Below are 23086 nucleotides of genomic sequence, written 5' to 3'. Positions count from 1 at the left end.
CTGTCAGGTTTGAAGATGGTTTTAACGAGCTTCAGGCACCTTTCTGCATAGAAAAAATAGTTAGAAGATGAGCTAGCACCTTCACTGGTTTTGGAGGGGATTTATAGCTCTGTTTCTGTTATTGTCTCAATTAATCCTTCTTAACTTGTGGTAGGTTTAACAAAAGTGAGCTGGGGTGAATACGTGGCAGCTAGCACCAATGTTATGTGAGATTGCTGCTGTTGAGACTGAAATCTCTTCAGAGCAAAGGATTTATCCATTTTTGTGTCTTCTAGATAAGCAAACAGCTTGACAAGAGCAACATAACTCAAATTAATTATTCCAAAATCTAAACCTCTTTCAATGTCTGTGTTGCTATGCTCTTTAAAATACTTCACCACTGTCATGTGCCTCTGGTGCAGCCAGCTTTAAAACAATACAAAAACACCCTCTCATTGCGATGAAATGCTACTTAACCTTGTTCTTTTTTTCAAAAGGCAAAGTTGTCCTTCCTCGAAGCACGGGCATAGCTCAAGCCATCTATTTTGTTCCACAAAGGCTGCTTTTAAATCCGCAAGAATAAAGATACTTCCTATGAGTCAAGACAAATTCCTCCCTTTAAATGGGAATATCATGGTCAGTCTCTTGGCCAGAAGACAATACTTACCTTCTATTCCTTCCTATCTGCTTCCTGGAAAATTGCGTCAAGCCTCCTGTTTTCTGATGATTTATTTTCGGGAAGGGAAGTCGCTAACTCTTAGGAGGTCAGAACCTCCTTTGTGACTTTGCAATTTTTACATGGTCCTTGTGATTCAGAATATTGTGACTGTGAGTATGTGTACAGCATCACTGGTGTGTTTTGGAATAGAGTGACAATCCCAGGGTCCCTCCAGGCTGCAGATGTGGACCAGGCTGACCATTTCCCTAGAGAATGTGCATGTTTTAAATACTAAATTTGCAGCACCAAAACTCATCACTGCAAAAGCTTACCATAAAAAGAGATAATGTTTTCTTTTCTGGAAGGGGGCATGTACAGGCATGTATGTTTAGTCTGTGTCTGTGCAGAAGAAGGGGGAATGACCTGACTGCAGTGTGCCTGTGAGAGCTGTTGCAGGGCTGCACTGACTATTGCATGGACCATGGCTGCTACATGGCCATTGCATGGGCTGTGGCTGCTGTACCAGCCATTGCTGCCCACAACTTTGTGGCTGCCCCAAGACGCTTTGCCATGACTGGAGCCAGCATTTCTTTGTTTTCCAGGATGTATCCTTGGCAAAGAGTCAGAAACAAATGAAGTCTGAAAAAACTTACTCGTCTCTTTTTGGCTTGTTTCTAACGGTTATCCACTCTGAAAATCCATGTTCAGATGGTGATCTGGACCCCCATGCTACTTGGATGATCTATTTCCTTAATTTCACTGTGTATATAAATGCTAATAATTGCTCACAGTCAGCAGGAAAGGATTTTGGCTTATAGTGATTTATTTTATTACTTATGTTAATGTGCCGGTGGGATAGAAGATAGCTTTGTGGGCACTAAGTAACAAGAGTTAAGTAATGACTCAGGTTTCCCTTGGAGACTGTCAACATGCGCATTTCTCTCCAACCTTTTTCACATGATTTCAAAATGATTTCACGTGATCAAGAATATTTATTAACTGACCTGCTTTACAGGCTGTGCTGGCTGATGTTCAGTTCTTCACACATCCTGTTATACGCACCTCATCCAGGATTACTTCCACAAAGTCCTTCTTCCCTTTTGTTCAGGGAAAGCAAGGGGGCAAACAAACAGCCATGAAATCACTTTGGGATGCTTTACACAGATGTTCTTCTCATCTCCCTTCTTGTGTCAGTGGATATACTCTTCTTCACTATCATGGAATTATTCTCTTCTTCTCCAGGCCTCTTTTTGCTCCTGTGTTTCTTCTGGCTTGCTTTCTTTCTCCATGGCTTGCTTTCTTCCTCCATGGCTTGCAGCTTCAGCAAGCCCCATTGCCAACTCCAAAAATGCAGTTATTGCCTACATCTTCAGTCATCCTTGCAGGAGCCGAGTGACTCTGACCTGCTTGCAAGCACGCTGGGGAGGGTGAGAAGTCCTGAGGTGTCAGCAACCCCCACTGTGATGGGCAATTGGCTGAAGGTGGCAGCTCCTTTCCCTATGTGGGATAACTGGCTGCTGGCAGCACTTGCTCCCACTCTTCAGGCATCACAAGGCAGGGACCTTTGACCAAGCATCCCTTTCATTGGCACACACTAGAGTTTTTACCTTGCACACCTTTCTCTTTTGGGCATTGTAGGCCCTCTCTGTGAGGCTGAAGGGCTCGCAGACAGAACACCGCCTAAAGGAAAAAGCATAAACCCTGCAGATTTGCAAGCTGAATCAGTGCACAGGATAGCAGGTAAGCATGGCTGAGCTACAGCGGGAGGATGCAGAGAAAGCTCTGTGCAGCTACATTTTCAGTTACACTCCCCTGTGCTGGAGGTGAACCGTAGTTTAGTAACACCAATGTGCCAGTTGGCTGTCGTACTCACGGCCACGATATGACAATATTTCTCACTGTTTCTTTATCTCCAAGTCTTAAAAAGATTCCCCTCTTTTATACTTTTATAAAGTATGATAGTAAATTTTCTAGCCTGGGTGAAAAAGACCCTTGTACTTCCTCTTCAAAATCAATTTGTCTTTAGAGTCTGAGAAAATCATATGTGAAACTCTACAAAGCAAATGAAAAGCAAATACATTTATTTGTGGGAAAAGAGAAGTGCTAAGAAGTTTGCAAAACCTGAGGAGAACTAGTTTCGGGTGTCTGTGGTGGAGAGGACGAGGGTAAACTACAATGCATTAGTCTGAAGAAGAGTGAAAGAAATGAAACAGGAAAGAGGAACTTCCATCGTTTTATCTCTGTGTTATTGAACTATGTGTAATAACTCATTGTGCACAGACTCAAAAAGCAACATGTCTAGTCACTTCAGCAAGGGGAAAATCTAAATAACATGGGAACTGGGCTCAGATAACAGCAGAACTGACAGAAGCAAAATGATCTGCAAAAGTACTTTAGGTTCCATGTGTTTAAATTTTCTCAGTATTTATAAAAATAAGAAGACAATCAAAGTAATGACTCCAAATAGTTGTTGATGCCTTTTTCAGAAGGTTTCACGGTTCTCCAGAATTTCTGGATGACAGAGATCGTATCTGATTCTTTCCCACACTTACCCATATGTAAGAAAGGAAATACTTCAGAGGTTTGGTTTTGGTCAAGTTGCTGCTAGGAAACGCAGAAGAGGACTACTGTTCCCTGCCAGACTAAAACTTGCAGGGAAGGACAGATGGATATTCTAGCAGTTAGCCATAACACTCAGACATAATAACCGTCACAGGACTTCTCCACTGGGACTTGGAGATAAGCAGTATGTTGATCCAAGATAGGGATTGTTTAAACGGGTTGAGAAATTTAACCACAAGATGGAAACTGGCTCTGTTAAGAGCAGGAGTAGTGAAGTGCTGCATTTGACCTACCACGATGGCTGGACATTTGTGGCAGCAAAAAGCCAAAACCAGTTGGTTTACATTATACTGACTCAGTTTTGAAACACAGCTCATAGTCTAGTGTGACCCAGCTGGTGACATGGCCTGTGTTCAGTAAAAACCAGCTTAAATGATTTTGCCTATTTGAGAATAAAATCAGGGAAAAGAGGATGCTTTTCCATAGTAAAATAATGAATCATTTTCTCCTGGAAAAAGTTGCCCTCCCATTCTCACCAGCAGGTTTCTATGCTTGGCCAAAGGCTGGAGGGGCAAGAGATGCCCAAATGGAGTGTGGAAGTGAGCTTCTATGGGCTATTGAAGGAGACCATGCAGGCCTGCTGGAGAGCTGGGACTGGAGGGGTGGCCAGAGAACAAGAAAATAAGGCCTGTAGTTTGATTGAGGCCATGAGACCAGTTGGGCAAAGACTAGGAAAACTAAAGATGTTTCTAGCTGTGCCTGGGTAATGTGGAAGGCTGGGAGCTGGGCTTTGGCAGGTATGTAGTCAGCAAGGTAGTAAGATGAGGAAAGATGGCTCGCAGGAGGAGCTGGCGGGAGAGGTGATGTTACTGGGGAGCTGTGAAACTGAGACTGGGGTCAGAGCAAGAGTGAGAGAGCTGACAGGGAGTCACGTTATGACAGCCAAAAGCAGTGATGCAAGAAGATGAAGGAAATGCTTGTGAAAGCAGGTGGGGTTTAGACTGTTACGCTCAAGAGACTGCTACACTCAAGAGACCAGGAATATGGAGGAAGTGAGCGCTGGGCACCTCTGCATGTGAGATGGGATCATGCCTGTGTTCCCAGAGGGACAGGATTGGGCTCCCTTGTGGCAGCTCAGTTCCTTCTGATGCTGAAACTTGGGCAGACACGGGTCTCCAGAAAGGAAACCTGGGCAGAGACTGCATGGGAGCTGTGCTGCCCTGCAGGCAGGTATACAAGCTAAGCCACAGGGACCTGAGGGCACGACCTGATGCAATCCAGCCACTGCAGGAACACTCAGGGGTGAGGCGCCTAGGCATAACCTTGGGACAGAACAGACTGGTCAAAGCCAGGGAAGAAGAAAGAGAGAAACTTCATGGGACTCAGATGTAAGTAAAGATGACATCTCTCATCTGTAGGGGCCTCAAAAGTTTCCCAAATCTCAGCATTGTGAATACGTTCTAAATGAGAGCTTATCCCTCTTCTGGAGCAAAGGCCTTGTGGTGGGTGAAGAGGTTTGAAGCACGGGATTTTAGACACTGTCACACAATGTAATTTCTGTTTCTATGGTTTTGGGGTTTTCTTACATTGTTGCATCACCTCACTATGGTACAGGGTGAGCCAGCTCTTGAGAGGAATTCCAAGTGTGCAGAAAAGACTACTTCACACATTATTTGAGTTGGTGGAAATGCCTGATTGTGGAGAGGTGGGCTTAACTGTTCAACTGGTCAAGCAGCATTCTAGGGAAAGGGCTTCTCTGCAGCTATGAAATTCCTGTGCTGGCAGGCAAGCTATGAGAATAAGTATTTCCAGACATGACCCCCATTTCCGAGGGGCTAACTTGATACTTAGGGTTCTTGTTTCACGAATGGTGATCACTCAAAACCTATTTGCACTTATGCTGTAGATGCATATAAGCAAATGCTGAAATACAAAATAAGCAGGTGAGGGGCATTAAACTACAGACTCACATGCATGGCTGCTTCACCATACTTTGCGTCCCCAGAGATGTAGCCTCATTAACACCTTCTTAAAGGCCTGCAACATTGTCAAAATAAGTGATCATTTGTATTTTGCAAAGACCACATTAAAATGAGAATGAGAGAGAAATGAGGATGTTCATTCCTCATTGGGATGGGCTTTGGACTTTGACCAAATTCATAAACACGGAGAACACAGAAAATGTGATGAAAAATGAAATAATGAATAGCTGCTCAGTGGGGGTTCAAACGAAAAATACTGTGCCATCATGTAATTAAAGCAACCTTAATGGAGGCATTTCAGGGTACTTAACTATGCCTCTTTATTATTCCTTTCATAAGGTGTTTTGTTGTGTACGCAACACACCCAGCTACACCTCCAGCCTCTTACACCCAATTCTTAATGTTCAGGAAAGAAAAAGGTTCATACGAATTGACACAGATTTGAGGAGAACAAAGAACTTACGCGCTGCACTTGGTTTGTATCCAATTGCTAAAATACAAGTGAAACAGACCCACCAGTTTTGCAAATTTATACAAAAGCAGTTATTCTTCTCCTAGAAATTCAGCTGTCGGAAAATGGCTTAGGATTCTCACGCAAGATCTAACACATTGAGTCTTGTCTCCAAGATACGCCTGTACTGCAAAAAAAATAACATAAAGGTTCCCTGCAGGATTTAATCTCCCATTTTCTATTATATCCAGACTTGTTCTGTTTACTTGTGTAGTGTCATAAATCGTGGACTTAGTTCTGAACTTTATTTTTCCTTCCTGAAAAGTGCTCACAAAGAAGTTGAACATACAGGAAATTAAAGATACACTTTTAATACAGTCTTTAAAGAAAATCATTCATATCACACCCTACCCCCCAAAAAAACCACCACCACAGTGTTTAGGATTATCTGTTTATTTATTTCAGTTAAAACAAACATACAATGTTTCATTGAAACTGTGTTGCACTCCCTGCCAACAACTGGAGCTAGACTGCTGGCCTCTAACAAGACGGTGGGTATTTACATATGTACACGGATGCACTGCAGGATGCCTGAACTCCGTGGCCTAACAAATATGTTAGAGCCTAAAAGCTGTTAACTTGCTGCATTCAGGAAATCATCACATCCATGATAAATTGTAGAGGAAAAGTATACATGAACCTGAACGATGCTTTTTATGGACCCAAGTAACTCCCGTGTTTATTGCAACATATACATTTGTAATAAATACAATCTTAGTGTTTTCTTACACACTGCAGGCGTAACACATCTCTGCCATTTCTGCAAGCATTACATTTTGCTGTAAAAGAATCTTTCCTTTGGCAGTTGTTATACAGATGTACAATGTGAACAACTCCTTGAAATGATGCAACAATCAGTAATGAGAGAGGAATATATACATAAATCCTGGATTCCAAACCTACATTATATACATTTTACTTACAGTATATACACACATACAATTTTATGTACATAGACTATCATAAATATTGAAAAATAGGTTTAGTTTTAATGGATTAATGTTTTATAAATAACATGTTATATTTATGACTGAAATATCATGGAAGACAGTAATGTCGGAGGTGACAAAACAGTGGTTTAATACTGAAGCTGCTCTTTTTAGGTGGTTTGTAATGTAGGTAACTTTTAAGCAGACAGGTTTGGAAAAAAATATGAAATTAAATAAATCATATGTTGGAAACCGACCCAGCCAAGGGGAACTCAACTGTTGCAGGTGGAGAACCAGTCACCAAACAACACAACACATCATGTAAAATCTGGAAATTGCTACATTCAGAGAATTAAGTGACATATATGGCATGGTATGAGGTGCCATCTCAAGTATCTTCCTCCTCTTTGGCTGCTGAGGACTGTGTAGTAACTTCTCATTTACACCTCCTTGCTCTTCTATGGTCACAAAGAGAAAGGAGGCTGTTTCTCTCTTCCTTTTTAAATACTGGCAAGGGAAGCACTTCATCCCTTATGTGCTACAAATTGCTCAAAGGTAGACATTTTAATCCTCTTCCACCTTTCTGAGGAAGGTGGTTTGCAGAGGAGGAAGAAAAGCTGCCAAAGTACTGAGGAGGTACGTGCTCAGCACTTCTGTGGAGATCAGGTACCACGGGACAGTTAGTCAGCCATGGATGTACAGTACCTGAGGCAGAGAAGTACCTACGGAGAGTTAGGTAGTGCTGACTCTAGAGTTGTTAGTTACCATTTGAGTACCACTGAACTAATAATACAAACAACAGAAGAGGAATCTAACTTCTCATTACAGTTTCATACTACAGATTTAGTGACCAGTACTTACAGTCATGCAGAAGTATCAATACAAAATACCTGCAATTTCTTTTCATAGATTTAAAATGGCTGGGCAGAGTTTGACATTATCTGCCAAATGGTGACTGTCATTTAGGTTTGTTCCCAATTAGTTCTACAAGAGCAAAAAAAGTCTCAAGCACCGTGTAATCAGTGGATTACAGGCTCTTCCTTGTTCCCTCTGACACAAAGACCAAGTGGAACTTAGTAAATCAGATTTTTAAAGCATCATGTCAGATGAAGACAGTTGACCACATTGCCATGATTATTTCATTGATAATCTCTAGCTAGGCTTTTGTACCCAATATTGTTGTGTTTGAGAACCTCTTATATGCCAAGTACGCTGTTATACAAGTGTTATTTCTCTTCAACTTGGGATAAGAATGAAAGGGTAAACATGCACTAGAAACAAAACAGCTAATCACAACCATACAGCACCTGTTTCATCAGCTAGCTAGCTAGGGCTCATAAGAAACTTACCTATTATCTGAAGCAAACAAGTATGAGATGACTATCCAGCCTATGAGGTTATCTTTAATACTACTATACAGTATAAATCGGAAGAGGATCCCAGTTGTGTATGTGAAGAGAGTTTGTACCAAGCATGAAACACTGGTGCAGCTATTTTGTGGATCTGACTCAGAAACAGAACAGTCAAGTAATTCAGAATCCATTAACGGATGAGTAATTTGAGAAATACTGTACAGTTTTTGAGTATTATACAACAGGTAAACTACATGAGGACCTTTTTGTTTTCCTACAGAGTGTTTCAAGATAGATTGGACAGAAAATAAACCCCAACAAACATTGCTACAGCTGACAATGGACCTTAGTAATAAGAGAACTCCCAGAGGGAGTTTTATATTAATGGCAACATATGCTCCAGTGCCATTCAGTTTATATCTATCTACAACAGGGAAAATAACCCAACCTCAAAACAAAAACAACAACAAAAAAAAGCAAAACCCCACAAACCCTGTTTTACTCAATTGCACTATTGAGTACCTCAAGAAGGGAAATGTCAACGCCAACTTTACAATTCCTAAATTAACTATGTTTTTTCCTCAAACGCACCCATTTTAAAGGGCGGTTTTTTAAAAAAAATTTGGATTTCCACACCATTTTTGGGTACTAAGGTAACTGTAGTTACTTAATTTAAGTAAGCTGACAAATGATTTTCAGGATTCTTTTCACTCTACCTCAAACTAAGGGAATTTCATAGGAAGCGTTATCATTAAAGTATTTTGACTTGAATTGGTTCATTTTGTTTTGGTCATTAGAAATACTTCTTAAAATAAAATTTTTTCTAGTTATGCCTCTACAGAAAGGCAAACCAGATTTAATTTAGGACACTGATTTAATATTTTTTATGAGCTCTTCTATTTTATTCTTTCATTTGTTTTAGAAAAATGTGTCTTAAAGTCAAAATAGTGCTTTTGAGGTCCATAAGAATTTTTGGTACAAAAAATAATAGTGTTTCTCTCTCTCTCTCTCATTGGTTAAACACTTTGCTGTAAATTAAAGAGTTATTTCTCACATCAAATGGTTCCATTAGGCACATTCAAGTAAAATAACAAAATATCCAAGTAACAATGACGAAAGCCAAACATGGCTTGATAAAAGTCTACAGAGTTTTTTGTCCATTCTCTGGAATGGAATAAAGTTGTCACTTCCTTCAGCCAGACACTCATGTTGGTTTGATGTTAGCATCCACTTCCACTATGCAGAATAGTTTCTTAAACACAAGAGTTCAGGTATTCTACAATCAGAAGAACCATCAACAAAGAACCTGCATTTTAAAGGAAGCTGAATAGCTCATTTTCGCTCTCAGTAGGTATCTGAGTGAACACTGGCATTTGAAGTGGAGTATTAGAGATTAAACCAGGACAGTTAATGGCCATCAGATGCAACATTCTGGGTCCAGTCTAGAATAATCAGTGTCATACACCCAGTCATCACAAGTATACCGCTTAGAAAGAAGAATGCAGCCTGGAAAGAAAGAAAACATAAAGGAAGTATTTCAGATCCTGCTACTACACTTACGAAGTCGTGCATTTATGGCACAAAATAAAAGAGACACAAGATCACAGTAAACAAGGGGTTAGGAACCTTTTCATACTTGGGGTCCTTTTTCAAATAAAAAAGTACATTTATCTCCAGTAGGGCAGACCTCATCCTCAACTGAGGGACGTTAATGTAGCTGCTGATAACAGCCAGGATGTGCCACTGCGCTGTCTTGATTCTGACTCAGTATGTCTAAGATTTGATTCTGAGTCAGTATGTCCAAGATAAGCAAGAGCACCAAGATCAGTCATGATGACCCAAACAATTGGTGGAGGTCAGCTTTTATGGGGTAAATTATATAAGTAAGTCTTGAGAGAAAATTTAAAGGAGAATAACAAGACTTTTTTAGTACAGTTCTTAAGGGTAACCTGTTGAAATTCAGTTCTTGCCAGCAACAGAATGGACCAACTATTGTTGAGATTGAGGGATGAGGGGTGAGAAAAGTCACTGAGGTGAACTGAGCCTTGTGATGTTTATTTCCCCAGTTTTGTGTACCTATGCAACTCCCACGTGTTAACTAATATAACATTAAATGCCAATTCAATGTCTGCCTTCACCAGGACCTCAGAATTCTTGAATTGTTAAAAAGGAAACTGAAGTTCTTGTTCTGAATTAGTAAACAAGTGTAACTATTCATTATTCGTCTATACATACCCCGATCTTTTGCACTGACTTCATTGGTTCCTTCTTCACTAACTTGATATAGAAGGCAGAAGGAAGTATAAAGATCAGCATAGCAGCCGCAGATGCACCTGTATTAAAAAAGCATAGAAATAAATATTCATAAACCATTGCAATGTTATTTTCCAAGATTTTTAAGACTACTTGAACAGATGTGAAAATGCTTACCAATGAATCCAAAGATGTCTCGAATAGTAGGGACAAAGATAACAAGCATGTTGGTAAAGGCCAGAAGAGCAACTGTAATGGAACAGTGACGCCACCATCTAAACTCCTTCCCTGCCCACAACAGCTGGGTAATGGAACTGCGAATCTGTTGAAAAGGGGAAGGAATGAAAAAAAAAGACAGTTTAGTGTTCATTGCGGAAACCAGTGACTGTCACCTGAATCAGACCTTCCTTCTGAAAGTATTTTAACACAATTTTCCTGAATATTTCAGGTTTTAGTAAAAGTTGAAAGACATTCTTATTTTTGCTTTTTTAATATTTATGTCCTGTACTGGCGAGGCAGCTCTGTGTCTACTGGTCTGTTCCTCTTCTCAGTGATTTAGATTTTCAAAGCACAACCAATAATGGGCTAAAAAACTAGGAAAAACATCTGTCTGGACAAAAATAAATCCCAGGGATTTTTGTAATGTCTAAGGATACTGCTCAACAACATCCACCTAAATGGCCAGAATTCCATATTCACATAAACACAAAGAATTTTGTAAGCTGATAATATACGAGTGCAAGTACTTCTATAAAGGGGCAATCCATTCCACCTCCCCAGTCAAACGATACCAGGAAAATAATGTAACTGAATGTATTTGTATCTACTGCTTTGTAATTGTTGCCTATTCATTTAATTTATTTGAATTAACAGTATAGAGCTATTTCATCAAGCTTACTAGAATAAATTTCTTTTTCAGTTAAGAGAAACATTCTATAAATTAATAAATGGGAGTTACCAAATCAGTACATGACTGCAGCAGGACAGGGGATGAAAACAAAAGATGGCAGTAAGAGCAAAAAAAGTAAATTACTTACTGGGAAAATAACTACAGGTACAGTAAGGGTTACAGCCATAAGTACAGCGAGACGCACAATCAGAAGAAGAACATCAGCACCCAGATAAGCAGAGTAGGTATGAAGCAGTTCTGGTTCAACTTTTCCTATAAAGAAAAAACCAGTACTTTAATTAGATGTAGTTGACACACTTCTCAGACAAACTGCTTCTGCTCTAAATCCTAAGCAAATTTTACAGTTAGAGCAATATGAATTGAAAGCCTCAACAGCTCCTGTAAGCATGTTTCCATTTTAGATAGGGATAACTTTTAATCCAATTTTAATTCTGTGCCTTGGGCCTAATTCTACTACTGGTCTCTTTTTGGGTGCGCACGTATGTAAGTATTAATCCCACCACCCAACAAATAGTGTATATTTGAACTCATCTAAGTGCTTGCTTGTTCTAACTTAAAAATAATACTGTGGTTCTGCAGAACATAATTCATTTAAAGGAAAGCAAAGAAGGCAGTATTCACCATAAAATGTCAGGTATCCAAAGAGAGCAGCCAATAAATACATGAGGAACATGGCAAAGAAAGATACATAGGACACATTCATCATCCTCTTACGGCTTCGGCTATGAGAAAAAGAAAAAGAAACATTGTTAGCAATGAGAACATACTTTTATGTTACTTTTGTTAGTGTAGCAATATTACAGACAGATATCCAAGATTTACCTTTTCAGTTCTTCATAGATGGGAAGAATTGCAGGATGGCACACAAAAGAAAATGTTAGGATTGGGACAGCATAGACAGTCTGGAAAACAAAAGTGTCTTTCTTAAATATCTCTTTCTTAAATATCTCAAATATCTTAAATATCTCAATAGATATTAGAAATTTAGTTATAAAAAATTAATCCATAGATATTTCAGTTTTGACTTAGGCACCAGTCAGTTTTTTGATACAGACTGGCTATTCTCTACAACTGAAACTTTGGCAAAAATTAAAACAAGTTCATATTTTCTTAAACCCATACCCTGAGGTACCAAACCCTCTCAAATCTCAGTGAACTCCAATGTGAGCTGAATGTATTTGCATGCAGAATTATGTTCTGCATCTCACTGGCTTAAGCCATTATAGCTTGATCTTGATATTGGCTATTACACATGCTTCCCTCCCCATGTGTGAAGACACCACTGTAACTGGGAGCATTTCATAAGAGTCAAGAGTTTGTGACTGGGAAGTTAAAGTCTATCCCAAACCTTGGCATTCATTTCCCAAATGCTTTTGCTATTTACTTCTTCTGCAATCTACTTTTTAAAATGCTTTACTAACTTGAGGAATCTTGAGAGATGCTGTGCTGAAAAACAAGAGATGCATTTATTGCCACTCATCTCAGGCAGGCACCTCAAGCTCCTCTAATTTCTGTATTTGGAGTGCGGAGACACTCAGTCTACAGGAGGCAAACAGTGCCTTACTCTGCTGGAATAGAAAGCACATCCCTAAGTTTACAACTTGGCAATTATTTGAAGGAAAAATGACCTAATTTATCTGCTATATATTTAGTCTCTCTTAGTTATTTTCAACAGAGAGTCTGACTTTTAGTCAGTTACCTGTGAATTGAAGATGAAATATTTTGGCTTGCACATATCATCACTTGTTATATTTTGATCCACCAAAGGTGCCAGTGTCACATTTACTAATGTCATGTTCATGATATCGCTGTCCATAGGACAAGGGATCTGAAACATCTTCCAAATTACCTAGAAATAAAGTCATGTATTTATTGTTACTTTGACAAGTATAGTATGTGGAACTTTTCAGAAACTGTCTCATTTCACTTTGAAATGCAGTTTTAGAAGCACTGGAAGTCTACAAGATTATACTTACAACAATCAGAAAGAAGACCATACAAAGTAAGGAAAAGCCACTGGTATAGCCCAAATATCCTGTGTTAAAAGAAAGATAAAGAAATCTAAGGTACGTAAACAGAAACACCATTCAAGTCATAACATTATGACAAAATATATTCTGTCAGTCATCTCTTTAGATTGCCATTTTCTTAGTGTTACATAGAACAAGTTAATTATTCATTAACATCTGCTAATCTCAACCCAGAAACAAAAATTCTCAAAGGCTTATTAGGGTGTATACATACAGTGAGTCTGTAATATAGAACTTTATAACTAACAAAAGAATTCCCACACCAACAACTACATGAATTGTTTGTTACATACTAAGAATGATTAAAGGGTAAATTCTAACAGAACACACTATGCCTTTTCTCTTCTGTTTTTACTGATTCACTCAATTTGTAGAAGATAGTAACTTGAGAAAGTAATTCACATTGAGACTCTCAGCAAGTAAGGTTCCAGTACAGGATTCTCTGAACAAACTGAACTATTCCAATAACTCAATTGTTCCAATTGAATTACTTTATGTACCACTGAATTACAGACATTTCATATAAAGTATCTGGTATGAATATTCTCCTACTGCTTGGGATCTAAAATAAAAATGTGACTTCTGTTTACATTGCAAAGACAATTTAACTGCCCTGGGCTAGCATCCCTGGCTATTATAGGATAGCTTATAATACTATTAGCTAGTAACACCATTATATATGATTTCACTACTGACCAAAATAGGTCAAGCTTTGTGATAAGAACACAAACAAAAGTTACTGCTGAGCCTTGCTCTAAACAGCTACCACATCTATTGACTTTTTGTTTTCCACAAGTACATCTGTAACTTCCGATACCTGTCTTGATTTTTTATTATTATTATTATTATAATCTTAAGCAGACTGACAGCAATTACCTGAACACTGATTAGTCCCAAGAGACAAGTTTGGGGGCAGCTGTTAATTCACATAGTACTTCAGAGCTCAAACATTATATCAACCCATTTCTCCACAGTACTTCCAAGGGTTTTTGATGGTACTCTACCACTTACCTAAATTTTTCAGTAAGGACAGAGGAAGAATGAGGATGACAGACACCAGCAGCACTAAATAGTCGCCGTTAAGATACCATTCTCTGCAGGAAAAAAAAGTAATATTTGTAAATAATCAAATTAGTTAAAAATGATGACATTTTCAGTTTAGTGTTCATTCATATCTTCTACAACATATGGCTTCTTAATTAAATGTAGTACCTGATGTCACGAAGAATTACTATTCAACTTACTATATGGACTTAAAGCCCTACAATCGCTTCTTATCTCACCCCAAACCTGCATTGTGCCTTTCCTTTAGTGTCCTTTTCTAAAATTAATATGCATCTGGAAGTCAGAAGACAGGAACGTAAATGACTGGTCATAAAAAAAAAGAGTCAACTGGGATCGATCATGGAAAAAAATAGTGCTTTGCTTAAATGCTGGTTCCCAACTCTCCAGATGTATTGGAATATCAGGGCCCCAGCAGGGTGGTGGTCCACTTTTAAAGGAAATGAAATTCTGTTGGGCTTCCTGTGGGAGCTCAAAAGAGGTGAGGGCTGGAGTTAAGCCCCCTGGCTGGGAAAACTCCAACAAGCACTGGGAGTCTCTTGGAGGCACATTTAGTCCTTTTCCATAGGGAAATTATGACAAGGACCTCAGATATTTTATTCCATTTATTCCATAAGAAGTAATAGCTATTTTTTGACAAAACATTTTGGTGTGTTAAGAGATTAACATCTTCCTTTGAAACACCGAAAACCAAAGTCAGATCTATGTAAATATAATTTCACTGAACTAACAGAAAAACTGATTTTGAGTATTTAATTGTGGCAGGGTAACTGCTTTCTTCACCTGTCCTACAGAATCATCCTGTATTCTTTAAGCAATTTAAATAACGCTAACCATCTATTCCAAGATGTCAATATCTTATATTCTGTTACAGTATTGTCTTTACTATCTAGATAAACAAAGAAAACCTAATTAGAAATCTGTGCATTCAAACTCAATTGCTGAATTATAAGCCTATATATGGTAGTGGAAATATGGAACAACTTTTACAGACTTGCTCTGGATTTACACAATAAATGCAAAAACAGTTTGGTCATCTCCCCAGTTTTACGTGGGATAACTAAATGTAAAAAATGTATTTTAGAAAGTTCAGACATATAGGACATTAACATCACGTACCTTTTGTTGTCTTTCTTTTAAAGTGTAATAGTCTTGTGGTAAATTGGAAAGAAACCACAGCGCAAGGACTCCTTGCATTTGATACAACCGTAAGAACATGCACAGTTACTGTGCAAGCCCCACATGGAGGCCCTCAGGAGTTTCAGACCAAGGACTTAAAAGTTTGTCTGTGCTGAAGAGTAAAGAATAGTATTGTGCAGCTTCAAGACACAGCTGAGTACTGTAAAAACTGCTAAACAAATTTTAACAAGGGAGCTAGTATTTGTAATATTGTCTCAGAATTCCAAAGTATCTTCTACAGTAAGCATTATTTTGGGACATTTAAACAGGTAAGTGCTTACATTTTAGGTACCAGGCTGCCAGAGTGGAATCCAAGCCAATGGTAGCCACCCAGACTCCCCTAAGCAATGCATGGAGACAGTCAGTTAAATTGGGTCCACAGTGGACGCAGCACTGAGAAAAGATTCACTTTGTATGAGTGTACAGCTGCCTAGTGCCAGCCAACAAGAAAACACTTGAGATACAAATCTCAACTTCTTATTTTTGTCCGTCAGACTGGCAGAGCAGCAGCTGTATCCAGCCTGATTCACAGCCTCCAATTTTCCCCCTTGAACTGCAACCAATTTTGAATTACTCTATGATGATGGGACACTTACAATTACTTGCCTCCAAGTCCCCTTGTAAGTACTGGCTAGTCCAGAGACTTCCTTAAAAAGTGGAAAATAAGGACTTGAATTCAGCCAAAGGGGGGAAATGAACCTTCCCAGCAAGGAATTTGTAAATGTTACATAGCTAAGTAAATGGGGTGGGTGCATTCTTAGAGTACATTAAGAAAAAAAAAAAAAAAAAAGAAAAAAAAAAGAAAAGAAAAAAAAATAGAGAAAAAAGATGGCTAGCACTGTTGTCATGACAATATCTATCACAAGCTGTATGAACACCACCAAATGGCTTGAACCCCTTGGGGAACACAGGCAGAAAAATGCCTACCTTCTGAACTCAGGCTTAGGTGTAAGTTGGAGTCTTGAGCTGCTCAGCCCTCTCAAGACTGGGACACTTCAGGACAAGGCACAGAAGTACAACTCTGAAGAGTGAGATTTATAGCACTTAACTCTATCCATCTGAAGTCAGGCATCTTGTTTTAGATAACTGTTTTTACACACCCTCTCAATATAGAGCTATATGATAAATTGTTCTTTGGAGATGCCCAAAACAGGTGTCTAAGCCAGGTGCACTGAACTAAACACTACAGAGGATCACCTTTCTCCACTGATTATACCAAGACCAGAGTAATAATAAGCTCAAAATCTAACTTTCAGATGGTACGGTTAGATAAAATGAACCCTACCCAAGGCACCCACTTCTAAAGCTAAGCAGGAAAGCCACTATGGAGTCAAGGTGTCTCCAGGGCTAAATGGCAATGTGTCCACCATTTTAATCTTGGGCACATAAACTCTGGTTTAGTTCAACGTTTAGTCCCCATGTCTTTCTGGGAGCTGTCCCTTAAACGCATTCATTACATAACTGCACTTTAGCCTTATATTTAATCACTTCCCACAATATTAACACTAGAAAACCCAAATAATCAGTCCAAAACAGTTGGAATACAATTAAGGAAAACAAAACAAAAAAACAACCATGACTTCAATTACCTTCCCTTATTAAGAGTATGTACCGACTGGTACATACATTAACACTTACCTGATGTTCTTTACAGAACAGCTTTCTGCAATATGATGCAATACCTGTATTTTTCTACCTCTTCCCCAGGACAGGCTGGTTCTAAATGATGTGGAGCACTCAGGGGAAGGACAAACTTACTGTATCTCTGTCTGAGTAAGAAGCTACCCTATGGTGTACCGAACGTGGTCTTCATATAAATATATATACAGTCTCCGTATTTGTTTCTCCTAATGGTTTCTCTGATGAGGAGTTCTAACACCTACCCTGTGGTCTCTTCGATGTTCAAAAATGTCTTGATGACCAATGGTAACTCATATTTCACTATGAAGAGGTAGCTTGACATAGCTGTAGGTGAATAACATCATAGATCATTACAAATATAGAATATGCCACAAGATGCAAGAATCACATAACATGTTTCATAACTTCACTTGAACACAAGCAGTTAATGAAGACATGTTGTGTGAAAAAAAAAAAAAAAAGTCTCCAAGAGTAAGCAGGGAACAATTAGTATTGACAGTACAAACATTTTAAGATCTTGTCCTCACCTCCAATGTTCTGCATTGTGATTGATCCAGAAGCAGCAAGTTTTCCAGCCATACCAAATGCCTTCATTCCCAACTGTTCATACAATAAAGATCCTAAAAGAAAACAAGATAATCCATTGGAAGGGTGTGTTTCAATACCATACAAAACAAATACTGTATGTTTTGGGCTGCATCAAAAGGAGCGTGACCAGCAGGTCGAAGGAGGTGATCCTGCCGCTCTACTCTGCTCTCATGAGACCTCACTTGGAGTATTGTGTGCAGTTCTGGTGTCCTCAACATAAAAAGGACACAGAACTGTTGGAACAAGTCCAGAGGAGGGCCACGAGGATGATCAGGGCACTGGAGCACCTCCTGTATGAAGACAGGCTGAGAAAGTTGGGGCTGTTCAGCCTGGAGAAGAGAAGGCTGCATGGAGACCTCATAGCAGCCTTCCAGTACCTGAAGGAAGGCTACAAGGATGCTGGGGATGGACCCTTCATCAGGGACTGTAGTGACAGGACAAGGGGTAACGGGTTCAAACTTAAACAGGGGAAGTTTAGATTGGATATTAGGAAGAAATTCTTTGCTGTGAGGGTGGTGAGGCACTGGAATGGGTTGCCCAGGGAGGTTGTGAATGCTCCATCCCTGGCGGTGTTCAAGGCCAGGTTGGACAAAGCCTTGGGTGGCCTGGTTTAGTGTGAGGTGTCCCTGCCCATGGCAGAGGGGTTGGAACTAGATGATCTTAAGGTCCTTTCCAATCCTAACTATTCTGTGATTCTAAAATAATGATTTGCCATACCTCCTTCATTGGCAGTCTTCAACAGGAGATGCACTGAATATAAAGAAAATATTGAGACAAACAGCAGAAGTATCCTGGGGAAGGAAAACATGTGAATTTTTATTAGCCATAAATGACTTACTGTAACCCTATTAAATAAAGGTGTATCAAACATCAAAATTAATTAATTAATTAAGGATTTTAGGCCGAAATGGTGTTTCAGAGGCATAGAGATCAATTGTAGCATAGGATTAAACAATGTTTATATTCTGGGTTAAGTGGCCTCAGCATCAAAAGACCATTATAACTGGCTACATTGATATAAATAACAGTGTCAATGGGAATGGTCTTTGTATCATTGCAAGAAACTGTATTTCTCCTGTCTTCCTGTTCTTGTTCAAAAGTAACCATCCGTTGTGCATCATAGTTACCCATCTATTGATCATCCAATTGTGAGTAACTGCAGCTACAAAGCGGATTATCTCTTGGTCTTAAACAAATCAGCTTTTCACAGCTTAAACCTGTGCTATGTCTTTTTTTATATAAAAACGAAGCTGCAAAAGCCTTAAAGAATTGACTGAAAATTCAGATATATGAAGAGCTGTGTCTTCAATGGAAATACATTAAAAAATAATGTTGATGAGAAAAAAAAAAAAAAACCCTTTGCTCAAGTTGCTCTTCTTGTGTGCTTACATAGGAATTGCTAGCAGCTTGTTTATCTTCCCCACAGCTTTTACACGCAATAAATATTTGCAACATGTAGAATTCGGATCTCTCAAGAACACATCTCTCCCACAACAAATGCACTTCCTGCAGTGGCACACTAGGGGGGACTTCTCAACTGCTGAAGAACACAGTGGAAAATTACAACACATTCACAAACAACCCTGGCCTCTTACATGTATACAAGCATTCTGCTTTATAGGAAAGCCAAGAATCAGCAAAATGCTGGTCAAAAAACGGCAAGCTTCATCTAGAGTTCCCACAGTATTCTTCACATTTTGTGTGATTTTTTGATGTCGGCAAAATTAGTAAACACTGCACAGAGAAGTGGAAACAAGAACAATTGAGAAAAGCTTCGCAGATGAATGTATGAGGAATACAGGAAACATGTGTTACTGTGCCAATTCAACACCAACACATGCACACAAATAAACCTCTGTATTTCTGACAGGCAGAGATTAACCAGGTTATAACTCAAACATCAAAACGGGACAGCAAGATGTGAAAGGTTCATTAAACCAGCACAGATCCTGGACCCCTCAGTCCTACCCTTGACTGGCTGCCTACGGTGTTGACAAGATCAGTCAGCAAACCCATCTTGAAGCTCAGTTTCTGGCTTCCATACCGCATCATTCATTGATTTAGTGCTGACACAAGTGACAAGTCACAGCACTGACACAAGTGACTTCACGCAGTCTTCAAAGAATTTACTGCCTTAATCAACTGCATCTGGATCTGAATCTGTAATCTAGTTATTAAAGGATGTCTGTAATGCCCTCAGTGTCATCATAAATCTTCAGTATCATCAGTGATTGACTGCCTTCCTGCCTTGGAACTGTATAAACTGCACTAAGTTTTGCAAGGTTTATCTTCTGAGTCAGTACTAACACAAATAGATCTGAATGCAGTATCTGGAAATGAAAAGGTAACTGAACAACCTCAGCACCTAATTGTTAAATAGGCAGTTTTGAACATTTTTGACTTCAGAAAACAGGATCCCTGTTATATGTGAATCTGTTCAAATATTGAACCTTACATTCTTTATTTTTCTCTTCTCAGAGATGTTCCAATTACACTGATTATCTTGTATGTGTTGCAGAACATCTTTAGAGCATGAAACTGATGTGTAGAGAAATTAAGTCCCTCTTCTGAATTCATGCCACAGAGTTGTTCATTCAGTTTAGCATCATCTAAATAAGTGAAAGTCTTAGTAAAACTTCAACAGATTGTCATGTATTTAAAATAAAATCCTTTAGATCAGAAATTTACATGCTGGTAGTTTCCTCAGGAAACTTGAATGCCATCCCAATATACTGTGAAATGCATGGAAGTAAACCTGACCTACAACTTTCTGGAATTCTGGTAACAGAGTAAAGCAAATTTCAGGCTAAACGTTACTCTTCACTTGTTCTTGAACGCTCAGCACATTTATCTATTTCCAGGATAAAAATACAAAGTTCCTTTAAACATATCCATGGATTCCCATTTGCTCTCGGACACTGATACTACATGTTGTGTAGCTGAACTGCCTTCAATATATGAAAAACACACTTTCCCGAGACATTTAGGTGCAGTGTACATAATTGTTTCCTTATGTAATTTCCAATTACATTGTTAGACTCTCATTTTATACTTGAAAGCTTTTGTCAATATAGACATTGCAATAAAGATATGCTGGTTATCCTACATCCCTCCCTTGCAGGGAGGCTGCAATTTTTATAGGTGAAGCTGAAACCAGGTCCCTGAATTGAGTAAAAACATTGCAATAAAAAGGATTTCTTTACTGGTGTAAAGAAACACAGTACTTAGGCACATTGCATCGCTGCTGCTGAACTTAGTCGTGCTTAAAGGAGACCCTGATTGGTAGGACTGGGTCACAGAAATATTTAAGAGTAGAAACAGCCAGACTTGCAAGAGACAAGCAAAATAATCCTTTTCTGCCTACTTTTTTCTTCTGTCTGCAGCCTGATCCTGTACTTTTTATGCAATTATCACTTCCAGTAATTGAAAGATTTCTGTTGTCATTAATTTCAATGAACTCTAAAGGAAAAAGCTAATGCAGACTTCAGTATTTTAAGTAGCACCTCTCCTTCTGAACTGAATAAAGGAATTTTCAAGGAAAGTCTGTCAGCTACTCATGGAGAAAATACAGCTAAGTAAAGGAAAATTCACTGTAAAGTGTTTTGTGGGTTGCAGAACTTGCAATGAATCTGTTTAATTTCTGCAAGCCCTTCTAAATGTATCAGAATCTCTTACAAGCCATAAAATCTTAAAATGCAATTCTCAACCTTACAGCAATGATGGGTATTTTGGAAAGGTCATATCCTTATATCAAGTGTTTTCCATTATTAGTTATGCAACAGGAAGAGTAATTTTGTTTATGAACCAAAAGATACTTACACAAAAAGAGCAATTCCAGTGTTAGCCATGGCATAAGAAAGACCAAGGATGCCACTACCCACAATGGCATTGCTCAGATTAAATACTGACATTCCAAAGGAAGTAGTACCCGGATGCTGAGAAAAGGAAGACAGGTAATAGTTAGTGGAAAATTAACACTTATTTTAGAATTAACACAAACATAACATTCTCAAGAAAGGCTCTGCTTTGAAACATCACGGGTATGTACTTACATACTGAGTTTCATATTTCTTCTTTCCAAGATTGGAGTCGAGCAGGAAATTCTGATTTTCTGGATCAATATCCGCATAGTGGCTGTAAAAAACATTGCATCATTAGTGACTGTCACGGGCAACTTGCGTATTAACTTCCCATTCAGTCGTTCCAAAACACTTCAAAGGGAAGTGAGAAAACCAGCGGAACGACCAGAGGAGCACCACCACCCCATTCCCCCGTGTCCGGCCAGCACACAAAGCACTGCGCTGTTTACATCCGCGGTCACTTCCGTGCGTCTGTAACGCGTGCCAGACACGCGGCACCTCCCGACCCGAGGCGCCGCTTTAAACTAAAGGCTGCAGCGCGTCGCCGGTGGCCGTGGCTGGGTGGCGGTGCCGGCGGCGGGGCGCGCCCTCACCTCTTCATGGCAGCGGGCTTGGTGGGGTACGGGTAGCTGAAGTCGTTGCTGTTGGAACTGTAGCTGCTGCTGTCCTCGTCCGGGGAGATGTTGAACTTGCCCACCTCAGCGCTGCTCATCCTGCCGGTGCCGCTCTTTTGTCCTTGGCGGCGGGGGTCCGCCGCGCCTGCGGAGGTGGGGAGGCGACGTCAGTTGCCGCAGCGGGCGCCGCGCCGCGGGCACGTCACGTGGCCCAGGCGCGCTCCCCCGCCCGCCGCCGAGTGGAAAAGTACCAGGGGCGGGGGGCGCGCGCGGACAAAGGTGGGACCCGCGGCGGGGCCGGTGGGAGCGGGGGTTGAGCGGTACGACCGAGCGCTGCCACGACCCGCTACCAACGCCGCGGGCACGGCGGAGGTAGCGGTACCGGCACCCCCACCCCTCCCCCCCGACAGAGGGGAGCAGACTGATGCAACACCGGCGGGAGATGTCACACTGCGCCTCCCGCCCCGCGGGCGCCCCTCTGTTTACCTCCCCCCTCCCCACGGGTGACACCGGGCATCCCCGGCGCTTTCAATGAGAAAACGCAGACCAGTCGCGGGACTGCACCGCGCCGCAGCCGCTCGGGGGTTTTTCCATCCCGGCGGTGCGTCTCCGGGAGCACCCGGCACCGCGCGTCCCCGAGGAGCCCGGCGGGTCTGGGCGGCAAGGCGGGGGGCTGTAGCCGGGAAAGGCTGCGCCCTGAAAATCGCCTCGTTCCTCCTCCCGCGCCGTACCTTCTTCGCAAGGTCCGGAAAGCGGGTTCTTCTCCCGGGGTAAGGAGATGCTCCTTTGGCCGCTGCTGCTCCTTGCGAGGAAACAAAACCCTTGACTGTAAAACGTCAACGAAAACAAACCCCTAATAAATAAAGGTAGGGAAAATTCGCTTCAAAAAGTCAGCGGTGTCAAAGGCAAACGAAACCCCTCGTCCGTGGCGCTCCGACGGAGGCGCTCCCGGTCTGACGGCCCCCTCGGAGCGCCG

General features: G+C 40.4%; 1 protein-coding gene across 1 annotated transcript; it reads right to left on the bottom strand.

The window, feature by feature from the left end:
- Nucleotides 1-6078: 6078 nt before the first annotated feature.
- Nucleotides 6079-23078, bottom strand: SLC38A2 (solute carrier family 38 member 2). Its single transcript, XM_080637374.1, has 16 exons — nucleotides 22842-23078; nucleotides 22090-22255; nucleotides 21689-21770; nucleotides 21456-21571; nucleotides 18354-18427; nucleotides 17576-17668; nucleotides 17291-17372; nucleotides 14178-14260; nucleotides 13113-13171; nucleotides 12836-12985; nucleotides 11959-12038; nucleotides 11758-11858; nucleotides 11264-11388; nucleotides 10404-10548; nucleotides 10209-10306; nucleotides 6079-9479 (listed from the first exon to the last, which is right to left on the bottom strand). Exons 2-16 carry the CDS (start codon nucleotides 22206-22208, stop codon nucleotides 9381-9383), a joined length of 1506 nt encoding a protein of 501 aa, XP_080493500.1. The 5' UTR covers nucleotides 22209-22255; nucleotides 22842-23078; the 3' UTR covers nucleotides 6079-9380.
- Between the last annotated feature and the right edge of the window lie 8 nt (nucleotides 23079-23086).

This window comes from Psittacula echo (assembly GCF_963264785.1).
Source record: "Psittacula echo genome assembly, chromosome: 1".
Classification (NCBI taxonomy): domain Eukaryota; kingdom Metazoa; phylum Chordata; class Aves; order Psittaciformes; family Psittacidae; genus Psittacula; species Psittacula echo.
This window is presented reverse-complemented; position numbering and strand designations above follow the sequence as displayed.